The following is a 14699-nucleotide window of genomic DNA, read 5'->3' as shown; positions in this document are numbered from 1 at the left end:
TGTCACCTTTTTAGTCTAACCTTTTCAGGAATGCCTCACTCTCCAGTTCCAAGACTCTAATGCTAAACAGCTAGAGAGAGCCTGAGAACTGTTGGTCAATTTTTCCATGTGTGTCTCACCTTCCAGACTGAAAATCACAGACTGTGTGCTATGTTTTCTTGTTGACTCATGGCTAGAGGACCACTGACTCATAAACAACTACTAACAGCCATTCCCTGGTCTGAAAATACCACCTAACCCAAGTCTGAAATATTTATAAAATGGAAATCATCATCTCCAAACACTACCCACAGACTTCCACCAAAACCAGTTTTGTGTCATAATGATTCATTTAAAAAGTAAAATAAAATAAAGTATCTTTTGAGGAGAACATGTTATATTTATTTTGAAGCATCATAAAAATTGAATCCCCTTTTTTCAAGACTGTTAGCCGGAGTTTCAGCTGAATGTGAGAGTTGCTAAGCAGCCTAGATTGACTGGAAATGAGGCATCCACCAAACAGCATCTGTGTCAAATCACCAACATCACTGTCCACACACCATAACTTCAGTCAGAGTCAGAGTCATGACAAAGTCTTCATGTTAATATTCCTCAGAAAACGGATATTCGGGATGGCCAACAAAACTGAAATAGGAAATAAAAACAAGCATGCATTGTGTGATCCACTTTTGCAGTGTAAAAGACGTGACATCTAGGAAGTCACCATGGAGGTGGAAGTTAATCTCTTCATTCCCTGACATGTTGCAGAAGGTGATATTCTTACAGTCACTTACAATCATTGATTAGAAATGTTTTTAAAATATTATTTATTTATTTATAAATTTTTCCAACTATGTCCCTTTGCCTAGAACAGAACACACAAAGACCAGTGTTCATAAAGACTCATCTCCCTTAGCTTCATTTTTTCACCAATCAAAGAAAGAAGAGCCAAAAATCCTTCCGAACTTCAGTCTCCAAAGAAAGGAGAAAAAATGAGTCACTTTAGTTCAAGATAACTCTAGATATTGATCAACATGAAAATGCCTTAATATGCCTTAAAATATGGTTTATGCCTACTACTTTCACTTCCATTTAATTATTAGTAACCCATTAATTATTCACTCACTTCCCATTATGCACAAAATAATGTATTAGACTAAGGAAAGAATGGTATTAATAGGATGGGCATCCATGTCCAAGGAGCTAACTGTATAATATGTAGACCTCTATATATAAATAACAATCCAAAATATACAGAGATAAAAATCATTAATTGTTAAAGTGTGACAAGAATTATTCATTACTTACAACAATGGCTCACTCACTGAGCTAGATCTCTCGTTTGCCTCATTCTGCTCTCTACTAAAAAAATCTTACTAATGATAACACATATACCAATTTTACATGGTATTGTAGATTTTCCAATTCTCCTTCAAACATTATCATATTTATTTCTATTGAGAATTAAAATTCCAACAAGCAGAAGATATAGATGGATGATAGATAGATGAATATGTACATATATATATATGCAATCTTCATTTGAAATTTATAACCTATTTCCAGTATCAAATTTTGTAACTATAGAGCATGAAGGGAAACTAAAGATCTTTGGGGTGGCTATTAATGCTCCTTTGCAATAGTGTTTTTTTCCTGAAGGTTCTTTTCTTACTTTTGAACATGTCTTTCAAAACTTTCTCTGTTTTGTGATGACACACGCTTATTTTCAAAAACCTAGGGACAAATGCTGTATGAACTATCCCCATGGGAAACTTGCTACAGATAAATAGGACATTTGGTTTCTGAACCATCATGAATGGAAGAGCGAGGGAGATTCTTGGACCGGAAACAAATTGAGGTGAGGTGTTTATTAAGAATACTTACAAGTCAGCTGCAAGATATCGAAAATTTTTGTTCAGGCCATCTAGGGTTTTCATATCCTCCGGAGACAGCTGGAATTCAAAAACCTTTCAGGAAAACAAAAGGTTTTAGCATTTGAATGAATGAGATTTTATGTCTCAAAGGCAATGTGAGTAGTACATATGTTTCTAAAAATAATGAACATTGTTTAACAAAACATCCATGGTTAATAAATATTAAGTAAAAATGAAAGAAAACTGCTTTTGAGATATATTAAAATTACACAGTGCCACAGATGAGAAAATACAAACGAAACATTTAACATCATTCAAAGACAGTGGCATCGCCTACATAGTTGCCAAGAAATCTAAAGCAAATTTTTGAAATATATCACACAAGACAGTCATTTGCATGGGAAGTTACATTTTGTAATAAATCAATGAATAACTAAAATGTAAACAATTGCTCATTCAATATTATGTAACTCAAGATGCATCCAAATTCTAATTATATCATGTTCATGTAGGATAAAAGAGCTGGCTTTCAAAAGGACCTTCTTATTTAAATTTGAGACATTTTAACTTCAAAATGACTGTCACTAATTGTTCACATCTTAAAACATATGAAGTGATAAATCTCTTGGTGCCTTAAAAATATGGAGACAGAGAAGGATGGAGGGATGAACAAGGAAATTTGTCAACAGTGTAACAACTTATGAATCTAGTAAGACACATAATTACGGTAGTGGGAGAGAGTAAATAAAACAATTGAACACAGAAAAGACTTCATAAATGTAATTATTCTGAATAAGTCATTTAAATTTACATACATCTTTCTGGATCCATGCTTTACAATATATAAAAACTACAATTTAGAAAACAGTTAAGTGGAAATAACACAAAGCCTTGGTAAAATAGGGAAGGGGACTCTTGCCTGACAACCTGGACTTGTAGGAGCTCACAGAGTCTGGACAAACAGCCAGAAAGCCTGCATGGAACCAACTGAGGTCCTCCACACACGTGTGACCATTGTGTAGCTTGGTCTACTTGTGGGACTCCTAGCAGTGGGAGCTATAATGGTATTTTATTTGTACTGAAAAGTGATTTTAATTGTATGTTAATAAATAAAATTGCCTGGGATTCAGAGCTATTAGAGCCATAGCAAGAGCGTGGCGGGGTAGTACACACCTTTAATCCCAGCACTTGGTAGGCAGAGCTAGGTAGATCTCTGTGTGTTCAAGGATACAGCCAGCATTGGAGACACACGCCTTTAATCTCAATACCAACCATAGAAGACCTGGAAGTCTCTACAGACAGGCAGTGATGAGGCAGTCATGTGTTTGGGTTTACAACCAATGAGAAGGCAGAACAGAAAGACTATATAAAGACCAACACACAGGAAGTAGCTCTCTTTCGGAGAGATCTCTTGGCTAAAGAGGTTAGCTGCAGCAGGCGGGTAAGGCTTTTAGCTCTGATCTCTTGGCTTTCTTCTTTGCATTGGTTCTGTGTTTCTTATTTAATAAGTCAGTTGGTTACATCTACAGGGAGCAAGGGCTGTCTCCTATGCATTGGCTGGCTTTTGGGAACCAATCCACACTCTTGATCTGCACACTGTTGAAGTGACTTACATTTTCCCCCACGGAAGAGATATCTACTTGTCACCCCTTGAATCTTGGCAGCTGTGCAACTTTCACTGGACACTTGAACATGACAGAAGAACTGATTCTTCAACCCTGCGCTTGTCATAAAACGCTTCTCACTGGCTTGGTTTAGGGCTAAGTGCAGAAACCTGGTAAACTTGTCAGTTGTAGGAAACCTATATGGAACTGAGGAGAAGATCAGTCCACTGAGACGGAGAGGCAGCATTGTCCTGAATATATGTACAAGAGTTCCTTGAAGAGATGTGCAACTCAGCAAAGACAGATAATTTTCACTGAGTCCAGGCTAAAGTAAAGCAAATGTTTTAAATCAAAGAATATTCTTAAATAGTTATTTATATTAAACTACTTAAGAATGGTTTCTTTACTAAGTACTAATATTTTATACTATAATAAAGTATACTTATGTGAAATTTCAAAAAAACTCAGGTAAATGAGTAAGGCAGAAACATACAATTAATCAATATACATGCATATAATGAGTATTAGCATATCTCAACATACATAGAATTAAAAGAAAAACCATAAAAATTTATACAAAGTTACTCAATCCAGATCCCTCATTTCACAAAATAAAAAAAAAAAGAAATGCATAGGAAAGGGGTATCCAGTAATTAGCTAAAAAAGCAAAGCAAATTCTACATCATCTCCAACACTATTGTCAAGTCAAGCTGCTGTTTATGTTGTAGGTAAAACATTTCTCAATGCACCTGAAAGCTCACATGTATATAAAATGCTTGAAATATAGGCTTGAACTAAAAAATGTTCACAGAAATTTGAAGGAAGCAAGCACATGGAAGATGCTATATAACGACCCTGAGAAGGAGAGCTCATCACCTGCAAATTCTCTCTCATCTCATTTTCTTTGAAACTCTGGGCCAGGGGCACAATCCCACGCTGAAGCAGGTATCGAAGTGCAATCAGGGCAGGGCTTCGCTTGTTCTTTTTGGCCACATCACAAAGAACTGGATCATTCAAGAGAACTGGAGAGTTCTGGTCCACCCTAGCAGAAAAGTAAAAATGAGCTGCTGAGGCCAAGGTTTTTGGTGTTGCTTCAAATCACAGTAGAGGGCATACACTAGACTGGACATGATGGTTATGGATAACTGTCAACTGGACAAAGTCTAGAATCATTGGGAAGATGGGCTTCAGGGATGCCTGTAGGGCATTATCTTATTATGAGAATTGATGTGGGAAGGCCCATATTAATTGTGACTGCAACCATTCCCCTGGACTGTATAAATGGAGAAAGTGCTGAGATCATTAGTGTTCTTCTGTCATTCTCTGCGTTTTGATTGTAATATGAAGGTACCACCGGCTTCCAGCTCCTGACACCCTGACTTTCCTACCATTATGGTCTGTAGCCTGGAACTGTGCACCATAATCAGCCCTTTCTCCCTGAAGTTTCTCTTGTACAAATATTCTGTCAGAGCGATGGGAAAAGAAACTGACTCCAGGGCTACTCAGGAGTCCCTGAAACACCAACTTCTGCTTCACCATGTTCTTCTAAAGAAACATCCCTCTCTCCCTGAGAACTGAGTGTCATGATGCTAATTGACAGTCTTGCTTCAGGTATACTCTTTTTCATATTACCATTCTTTATATCGTTGGGTTCCCAGAGCACCATAAGCAACGAGAGCAATGTCTTTTGATTTACAGTAATCCAGCAGCTTACTCTGGTTTAAATAAAGATGGCATTCAACCTATGAAAGAGTATTATAGAAAGATATCAGATTGTATCATATGTTCATATTATGATGAATAAAAATGCTTAAAGTCAATAAAGTAGACTAAGAAAATTATATGCAATATCACCTTTGAATTTAAAACAGTTGCAATTTTTCTTGAAAGGCAAAAGAACTAATTTTCAAAGATTCTGTAAACAAAATTTGACTGTGCAAGTTTTTGTGTCAAAAAGTAGTTAGGGGTCAGCAAGGAAGTTCATGAGTAAAGATGCCAGCTGCTAAGCTTAATAAAATCATCAGAAAGGACCATAATAAGATGGTGACAAGCATCTGAACTCCACTTAAGTGCTGAACACTAAGTGATTTTATTTTAACTCAATATCTCAACAAAATGTCCGATGCTTCCTCATTATTCGCAGTTCAAGGAGAAAATCACTTTCCCCTGGCCGCAAATTCTGCCTACTGGACTAACTTTAAATTTGTACATTCGCCAACAGTGGGGTAATAAATTATATCCCCATTCTCATCAATACTTTAATAGTCCAAGGTTAAATTTATAATCTCCTCCATGTTTTGAAGCAATGCTACTGCTCTCAGAATCCTCTTTTCCACAAAATGAAAATCACTTCTACAGAGGGCAAATGGACAAGTGTCAGCAGTACAGAGTGAGGAAAAGCATGAGAAATGAGGAGGGAATGAGAATCCTTACCTGATTGCAGACAGGCTTGTACTTAAGTCCTGGCTTATTCAGGATTCTCTCTAACTGCTTGTGGTTAAAGTTGGACACCCCAATAGACTTGACCAATCCTGCATCCTTACACTTCTCCAATGCCTGGTGATGAGAAAGAGGTTGTGAAGGGCCATACTTGCAATTGGCTACATCAATATAAATAGAAGATGGAACCGTTTAAAAAAATTATCTAGAGTGAGACATACAGTTCAGCATTGGAACACTTGCTAGTATATACAAGGCCCTAAGTTTTATTACAGACACTAAAAAAAGGTAGGGAGGGGTATATTGCCCAGGTGATCACTGGACTTAAATATGAAGAAGTCAAGATAATGGTGATATTAAGAATAAGATGCCAGGCAAAGATATATTTCTATGACATCACTAGAAATTTGAGGATGCTATTAGATAAGGTGGCAAAATAACACATATTCCTTATCATTCTGAGTGCTTCTTCATTTTCCATCCCTTACATTTTAGTAATACATTTCTCCCCTTCTACTCCAGCAACTATGTATGCATGTAAATGAATTTCTATACTGAAGGGAAAATGAGCTGGCTCTCCCTCCTTCTGCTTGCTCTATTGTCCTTTTGAAAGGCACTCACCTCCCAGGTGACACAGAAATCTACTGTGTCCAGTTGTACTTTCCCTTGGTCATCTTTTGGAAAATCATCATCCCCTGGCTGGAAGAGAAATGTTTGTTAAATAAATCACACAAGAACATTTGTGTCGCCTATAGTAAGGCTTTTAAAAATGTCTTAGAGGAGCTGGAGATATTGCTCAGTGATTAAGCACTGGCTTCTCTTTCAGCAGACCTGGGTTTAACTCACAGCACCTACAGTATGGGTCACATCTATTTGTAAATGCATTACATGTGCAATGCCCTCTTCTGGGCTCCTCAGACAATAGTGCACAGACATACACACAAGCCAAACACCCATACATATTAAACAAATATTTTAAAAAAATTTTAAAGACTATCATGAAATAAGACAATAAACAGCCATAAAGTAGTGAGCCATCATCCTATGCACTGTGTTTGCAAAGTGATACACATGTAGAGTTGTACAAATTACCTTTAGCAGCTCAGTTTTGCTATATTTTCTTATGTTAATTATATAAGTAATTAAATATTTTCTTTCTTATAATAATTTTATTTTTAAAATTATAAGTACAACATTTTTCTTCTTCCCTTTCCTCCCTCCAAACCCTCCCATGTATGCCTTTGCTGTCTCTCAAATTCATGCCCTCTCTTTCTTTAATTGTTTTTAATTAAACACACACAAATATATATAATTCTTGCACCTAAATAATATTTTCAAACAACAAAATGAGACCTACTAATTGACCTGTGTTCTTTTATCTACTCTTTCTTTTGAAAAAAAAAAAAAGAAAATGTTTCCTATTCACAGGGAAGCCCAATCAATGCATGGCCTTGACCTCCACCAAGAATTTATATGAATCTAGTCCCAGTATAAATAATAAGTATAAATACACGTGGTCCCAAGGGCAGGCATGAGAGCCAAGGATAGCCAATCAGGACTGAATGCAAGATTGATTATGATACAAAAGATGCAGAGAGGCCATAAAGTGTCAATGACCTTGAAGCTGATACTATCTTGGGCCTCTATTACCAATAAGAGAGAAAATAGGGGCAAGACCCAAGCAAACACCTAGTAATACAAATAAATGTGAAAGATGTGTACATACAAGATTTTCTGGAAGTTACTTCTACTCTGTGATTCTGACAAATTCTTGGACACCTCATTTCATAATCCATTAAACTCTTTGTAGAACCTACTCAGAAGTTTAATAACACAAACTAACTATATGAAGTTATATGAAATTATAATGGAAACTTGTCTCAACCATCCATAAAAATTATTTCCATGCCCCCATTCAAAAATATGTACATTTGACAATACAAATCACCTACTTTCATCGGCACTGGGTAATGCATAAGGTAAAGATCGACATAGTCCAGTTGAAGTCTTTTCAGTGATTTTTCCAAATTAGACTGGACCAGCTCTGGCCGAAAACAAGTGCACCAAAGCTACAGAAGTTGAAGAACACAAGTTGTGATCAATTAATAGATTGCATAAACATGCCCACTTATTAATCCTAATACTGAAATATGTTTTGTACTTGAAGGAAAGTTATAATCATTCCCTTTATACCAGAATTTACTTTACTCCTAGTTAACAATGTGAACTCAATTATATATTTTTGTTATTGGTAGCTTGTTTATTGAACAATGAAAGGAAATTACTCAAGAAATAAAACACATACTACTAATAACATCCAACAACTGAAATATTTTTCATAAACATTATAATCCACTATTACTTTCACTCACCATTTCTGCAACTGACTCCTTTAACCAACTTCTGATCAAGTAATATAATTTTCACTTCCTTATATTATATTTCAATAATTTGCACACTTGCATACTATAAAAACAATACCTTTGTAGTGATGAACATGTCTTCTCTCTTTACAATGCCAGCTTTAATTTTGCTTTGAATCGCCTGTCCAACCTCCTCTTCTATTTGATATGCAAAAGCAGTATCAATATGGCGGTACCCAACACCTATAGCTAGGTTTGCAGCTTCCAGTGACTTACTCTTGGGAACCTAGAGGAACAACCAAAAGAGGTATTTAGAGATGCATGTTATGACACCTAGTTCAGAATAAGCCTAGATGAGAGTATACTAGATTAGAAAGAATTTTGTATTTCAGTCATCCTCAGATCACTTGTTAGGCAAGAGCCTAGTCCCCGATCCTTGAATTTCCACTTTCTACTCTACAAAACACAACAAATTCTCCAGAAACATTGTAGATGTCACAGAAAATGGAGTATCTCCACAGACTCAAATGGTTGCCTATATTTTGTCCCACATTTCAGGCAATGAGTCAAAATTGCTTTCTTGGGGTCTTTCCTAATTAATAGCAAGACTTTCACATCTGAAAACTTCTTTATACCCATGCAGTCCTGGATACTTATTGGCACTGATGAATGCCAAGCTCACCTTGGGTTCAACTGTTTGCTTGAAAGTCACACTCAATTTATGTAGTGGTGTTACTAAGCAAAAATGAACACAAGGAAATCTGCTTGGGATAAAGCACAATTACAAGGAGAACAGTGTCCTCCTTGACCCCAGCTAAGACGTTGCCACAAAGGGATAAGAAAGCAAAGATCACAGACACTAAGCAAGGCCAGGTTAATATTATGGACTTGTTGGGCAGAGAACAGTGTCCTAGGCCAGTCTTTCTGTATATTCATTCTCTTTACCTGACAGACCTAAATACTAACAGGAAGAGAAAATTGACCCTAGGAATATATCCTCATTAAAAAATAAATTACCTACATCATATTCGAGATTAGTCATTTGGGGTGTCAGCCCTTTCAGCCTAAGATCATTTGTTTAAAATAGATACAACTGGAATTAAATCTAAAACTACTGCCTGACTGTGTGATTTGGATAATGATATGACAGTTCTTTTATTAAAGGATTTAAGATTGTGGCTGGGGAGATGTCTCAATCAATAAAGTGTTTGCTAACAACTCTCAGAATCTTAGTTCAGACCCCCAGCCCTCATGTAAAGTCAGAGTATGGCATAATAGTATACACATGCAATCCCAGTGCTTGGGGATACAAAGTCAGGGTGCTCCCTGGAGTTCACTGGACTCCAGTCTAGCTGAATCAGGAAGTTCCAGACTCAGAGGCAGTCCTCACAAAAACAAAGTGAGACCAGCAGAGGGAGACTTTGACCTCTAGCATCCACATACCCAGGGAACAAATTCATATGTAAACATAAAAATTATACAAAGGGGTTAAAAAGGAAATCACACAGCCATTTCTGACTATTTTAATCATTTCTACTGTTATCTTTCCATGAAAACGCACAGTGACTTAAATTCTGGCTTGTATCACTTTCTGTGGATACCAGACCTGAATCATCAAAGATTAAAGCCACTCTGCAACACTGAGGCTTTAGCACTGGACTTGACCTGATCCTGATTTTTGTGCCACTTTGCAAAAGAAACAAATCCTGTATATTTCTCCAGATTTCTCTATCTCTACATGCATAAATCTAATAGTAAGGAAATGTACAAATTTGAAGTTAAGGGGAGTGGTCCTTTGTCACAGAATTAAAGTCTCGGGAGGTTTACAAAATAAGAAATTCGCTCCAGGTTAAGAAATGGCACACTTTGATGTTTTCAGTTCTGGAGCCCACCATGTGTTAAGTGAACCCTCAGGAGTCTGTGAAAGTATCTCTAGAATTTATTGAGATATAGAATGGGGATAATACACTCACAGACACAGGACAAGTAAACACCACTGCTTATTCAGCTGTGTTGTCCTCCATTCTGTCTAGGGTTTTGGGGAACCAACAATCAGGCCTCTGACCATCCAAGAGAGTACACGACGACTCTCCTTCAGCTCTTAAGGTGCCACATACAGACGAAGCCACGCCCTAGGGCTTGTACCCCAAAGACAATGGCTGAACTGAATGAGTTTTCCCACAGCAACATTGCTCTAAACCTAACATGCGTTAATGAAGACCAATAATTCACACTCATCTTTACTAGGTCCTCCTTCCCCTTATCGTAATTATGCATTACAAACTCCAGTGAGTTTCTCACAGTTGAGAATTTGTACACGGGAGAGCTTAGCTCTGGTGCAGTATTCACTCTGCGATGCTGAAGACTACCCCAAAACAAAAGTGAAATATTCCTCAAATATTTGTTTCATACATTCATCTCCAAGGAGACTCTCTGAGTCACCACACAGATTTCCCTGTGTCTTTCCTCCTTGAAAGGAAAAACAGTGTCATGGATTGTAGACATAAACATAGAGGTCCTCTTTCACACTGCAACCAAGAAAGCTGATTGGCAATCTGGGGAAGTTATTCTCTTCTATCAAACTGAGAAACATAGACATAGGAAAAGCATTTTGTGCTCAGAATTGTTAGGTCAAGAATATGTCCCTTTAAGTCTGGAGCTCAGAGCCTTGAGATTCATACCAAGTTCACTCTTAGAGGCTTCAAATAAGAACAGTAAACCCACAGGTAGGTCAGTGTCAGAAAAACAAATCCAAGAGAAAAAACACAGCCACATCCTGCCAAGTCCAGGCTCCCAAGCCTACAACAAGAATAACCAGACAAGATAAAAAGGAAATCTTTCTTCCTATCCCTGAAGTTCCTGACTGAGTTACAGTAAATAATCCGATGCCACTGAGGCATGTACCTTATAGCTCCATCATTAACATTCATCCTCAAAGAAAATGTTTTCAGAGTTAGGCCTTCCCTTTGTTCTCCATTAAGCATGCCTCTCTGCTGGATCACCAGGAGCAGGGAACTTTCTCCCAGAGAAGTGCAAGCATGGAGAAAGACCCTGTTCTGCCAGAATCCTGACTCTGCCTATGTAGGGAACCAGCTTGGTCTCCTACCCACAGCCACCAATTGTAGATGCTGCTGTAACCTCTGTTTAACAAAATTAATAAACAAGTAGGGACTCAATCAAACCCTGATGCAGGACAAGCCTAACTGTCTGCCTTCTTGTACATGGAATATCTCTACCTTGGAAATAACTGAGAATCATGTAGTCTTACCTCTTGGGGTTTATAGGTGCCAAAACCCAGAGCAGGAATGAAGTGGCCATCATTTAGTTTGACAAACTGCTGTTTGGAACTCATGGCTTGCAACTTCTCTGCCTAAGCACGTCCTGAATCTTCCAGTGCCCTAAAGGGGAATGCGGTAAACATTATATATCAACTTCCTGTCTAATGGCTAACAAGGGGCACTCCCATTCTGGTGGTTAACCATTCCTACTTATTCGCTAATGATTAACCCTTTCTACTCCCTAGCTAATGATTAATAAGTGCTACTGTCTGTGTAATGGTTAAACAATACTGCTCTATACCTACTGTTTAAATATTACTATTGCCTGTCTAATGGACAGCTGACAGAAAGGAGGAGGCCATGAAGTTAAAGCAGTATCTCTCATGGAAGAAAGGAAACCACTCATTTTCATATGAAGGATGAATTTTAAACAAAGTACTATATACTGCTAAAGTATTTGTTTTCTATAATTTTCTCTTATTATCCCATATGTTATATTTGTGGAGAAGAGAGTGACTGAATAATTATAATATTTCAAACATTTATTGTCCTTTGATCATTATGAAGTCTTCACTTGACCACCCATCATTGGAGATGAGTTCCAACTCACCATATAAACATATTAAAAAAACAAAGAAGCCACAATTGAACATTTAAAACATTTTGATACTCAACAATTAAATTTAGTCAACAATTATAAATAGAAGAGGTTAGTCTTTTTTTGACATTTTTCTTCTATGTTTCCATTGTCATCGTCACGAGTACAATCCTGAAATGCATAAAGGGGACAACACAGAATAGTGCTTAGTGTTATATAAACAATTGGGAGCTACTGAATATGGTTTTACAACAAGCAAGGGGACTTAAACATTACTATAGCACTCATTTGTTAGGCAGTTTTGAAATATTTGTGTACATGTACTGGGTGTGCCAGAAGAGAGTGTCTCATCACTTGGGGCTGTAGTTACCAGCAGTCATGGGTAACCTAGCTTGTTATAAGATTGTTGGTCAACAATTCTGGTTCCATGACCTCACAGCAACCACTCTTAACCACTGAGCCATCACTTCAGTGCCCAAATTTTAGATGACTATAAATAAGATGTTAAATGCAGATCAATATTTTATAGTTTGTAGCCTCATTCAACATTCATAACATAACTAAACTGAAAATAATCAAATTACTATGAGTTTGGAGTGGGAGAGTAAATGTAAAGTATTGATGAGATACTATTCTATATTTTTTTATTCTATTAAACATAGACTATATTGGTTTTCACTAAAACAGAACATTTTAAACCAGAATGTGTGATAATTTTTTATGTAATATGGCCATACAATGTGCATTCTATACAAGGTAAGGCTGAAATTTATAAAACTTCATTCTTCTGAAAGAAACAGTTATGGTAATTAATAACATTTCTATATTCTTTCCAACCTAGAATTAATATCTGTCAAGTTGGAGTCTGAAAAAGAAAGTATTTACTAAGAAATATAATGAGGGCTGAAGAGAGTGCTCTGCTGTTAAGAGAACCAGCTCCTTTTTGAGAGGATGAAGGTTTCATTTCAGCAGCCATTTGGCAGTCCACAGTTATGTACCTCCAAGGGATCTCACACCCTCTTCTGGCTTCCATGGGTACTACATGCATGTGGTGGATAGACAAATTATCTATCCACATAAAAATGAATCGTATAGAAAAGAGTATCAGCTATATTTCATTTGTGCATATTTTCTGTTGCACAGAAATAGAGATCTATCAATGTAACTGAAAGAGCCTATAGTTCATTCTAGCGCTTGGTAGTATTGCATTTGTTTACACGTATGTCACATCTTGTTTACATGTATGTCACATCTTGTTTACACCTTCATCTGTTGATGGAAATTTTAACTCCTTCCACTTACTGAACTCATGAAACTCCTTTTTAACATTATCACACTTTACTTTTGATTGTCTGCAGACTGTTTGAGTGTGTGTGTGTGTGTGTGTGTGTGTGTGTGTGTGTGTGTGTGTGTACAAATGTTTCAGTGTGGAAGCTGATTTCCTAGAGAAGCCAATCTTAAGTGTTGTTACCAAAAACTACAAACTCCAGACCAAGTAATTTTGTTCTACCAATTACAACGTGGTATGAAACTGGAGAGCTTCAATGAGCAGAGAATCAAGTAGTAACAACTGAAGAGCATCTGTGAGGTGAGACACTGTGACGTCAGGAGTAACTTCTCTCATGTGGGAACATGCATCACGTCTCATTCATAGTCATGCTTCTTTCTTCCGCGTGCTGCCAGGGTGAGAAAGGAGAGGACTACATTTAGAATCAGAAGTTGAAGCTCCTACAGGGTCTGGCTCTTCCACTTACACTGCTTTGCAACATCACGCTAATCTCAACCCTGCCCTTCTGGTTTGGGGGATCCCTTTACTACCTCAATGGTTCTGATTCTTCTTTAGATTTTCTCAATGATTGCTTGTGCTTTTTCATATTTACAGGAAGAAAAGCCAAATAATCATGACTCCTCAGCTACAGTTGCTACATGACAGGTATGTTTATAAAGGGCCATTGGCTGTGTTTATTAAGAAGATGCTGAAAGTGTGGAGGAAAATAAGTTCTCTCAGACATCTCATAATTAATAAAGTTCTCTTGGGCTTCTCACAATTCATATGTAAAATGGCACAGGCTTGGATCAGAGCACCAGCAGGGAAGATGGCCAACAGTTTGAGTAAAATGACTTTTTTTGTAGATGAATTTTTAAACAGTCTTATTAAATAAGAAACACAGAGCCAAATACAGGGGTGGTAGCTGTAGAGATGAGGGAAATAGAGAATAGCCATCAACTAAACTTAGCTCACCACGCTGCTGCCATAGCTTCCCAAGTGAACCTCTACCTGTCTAACCTGCGCCTTTATTGCCTTGCTGTTCTGCGTTCTCATTGGCTCTTAACCCAGCCACCTTACATCCTCCTCACTGCCTGTCTATACAGACCTCCAGGTCTCTATGGTTGGTACTGGGACTAAAGGCATGTGTCACCCTGCTTGGCTGTGTCGTTGAACACACAGAGACTCTGCCTGCCATGTGATCAGATTAAAGGCATGTGCCACCACTGCCTGACTTCTGTTTATGGCTGCTTATGACCTCTGATCTCCAGGCAAACTATTTATTAACATACAAATA

The 14699-nt window shown here is 37.4% G+C and overlaps 1 protein-coding gene across 1 annotated transcript; it reads right to left on the bottom strand.

Moving 5' to 3' along the window:
* Nucleotides 1–358: 358 nt before the first annotated feature.
* LOC102910385 (aldo-keto reductase family 1 member C13) lies at nt 359–13664 on the bottom strand. Its single transcript, XM_006987818.4, has 10 exons — nt 13646–13664; nt 11528–11657; nt 8378–8545; nt 7849–7965; nt 6518–6595; nt 5891–6013; nt 5090–5199; nt 4334–4499; nt 1864–1946; nt 359–624 (listed from the first exon to the last, which is right to left on the bottom strand). Exons 2-10 carry the CDS (start codon nt 11609–11611, stop codon nt 582–584), a joined length of 972 nt encoding a protein of 323 aa, XP_006987880.3. The 5' UTR covers nt 11612–11657; nt 13646–13664; the 3' UTR covers nt 359–581.
* Between the last annotated feature and the right edge of the window lie 1035 nt (nt 13665–14699).

This window comes from Peromyscus maniculatus, chromosome 5 (assembly GCF_049852395.1).
Source record: "Peromyscus maniculatus bairdii isolate BWxNUB_F1_BW_parent chromosome 5, HU_Pman_BW_mat_3.1, whole genome shotgun sequence".
NCBI lineage: Eukaryota > Metazoa > Chordata > Mammalia > Rodentia > Cricetidae > Peromyscus > Peromyscus maniculatus.
The sequence above is the reverse complement of the archived record's forward strand: the minus strand, read 5'-3'. Positions and strand labels throughout refer to the sequence as shown.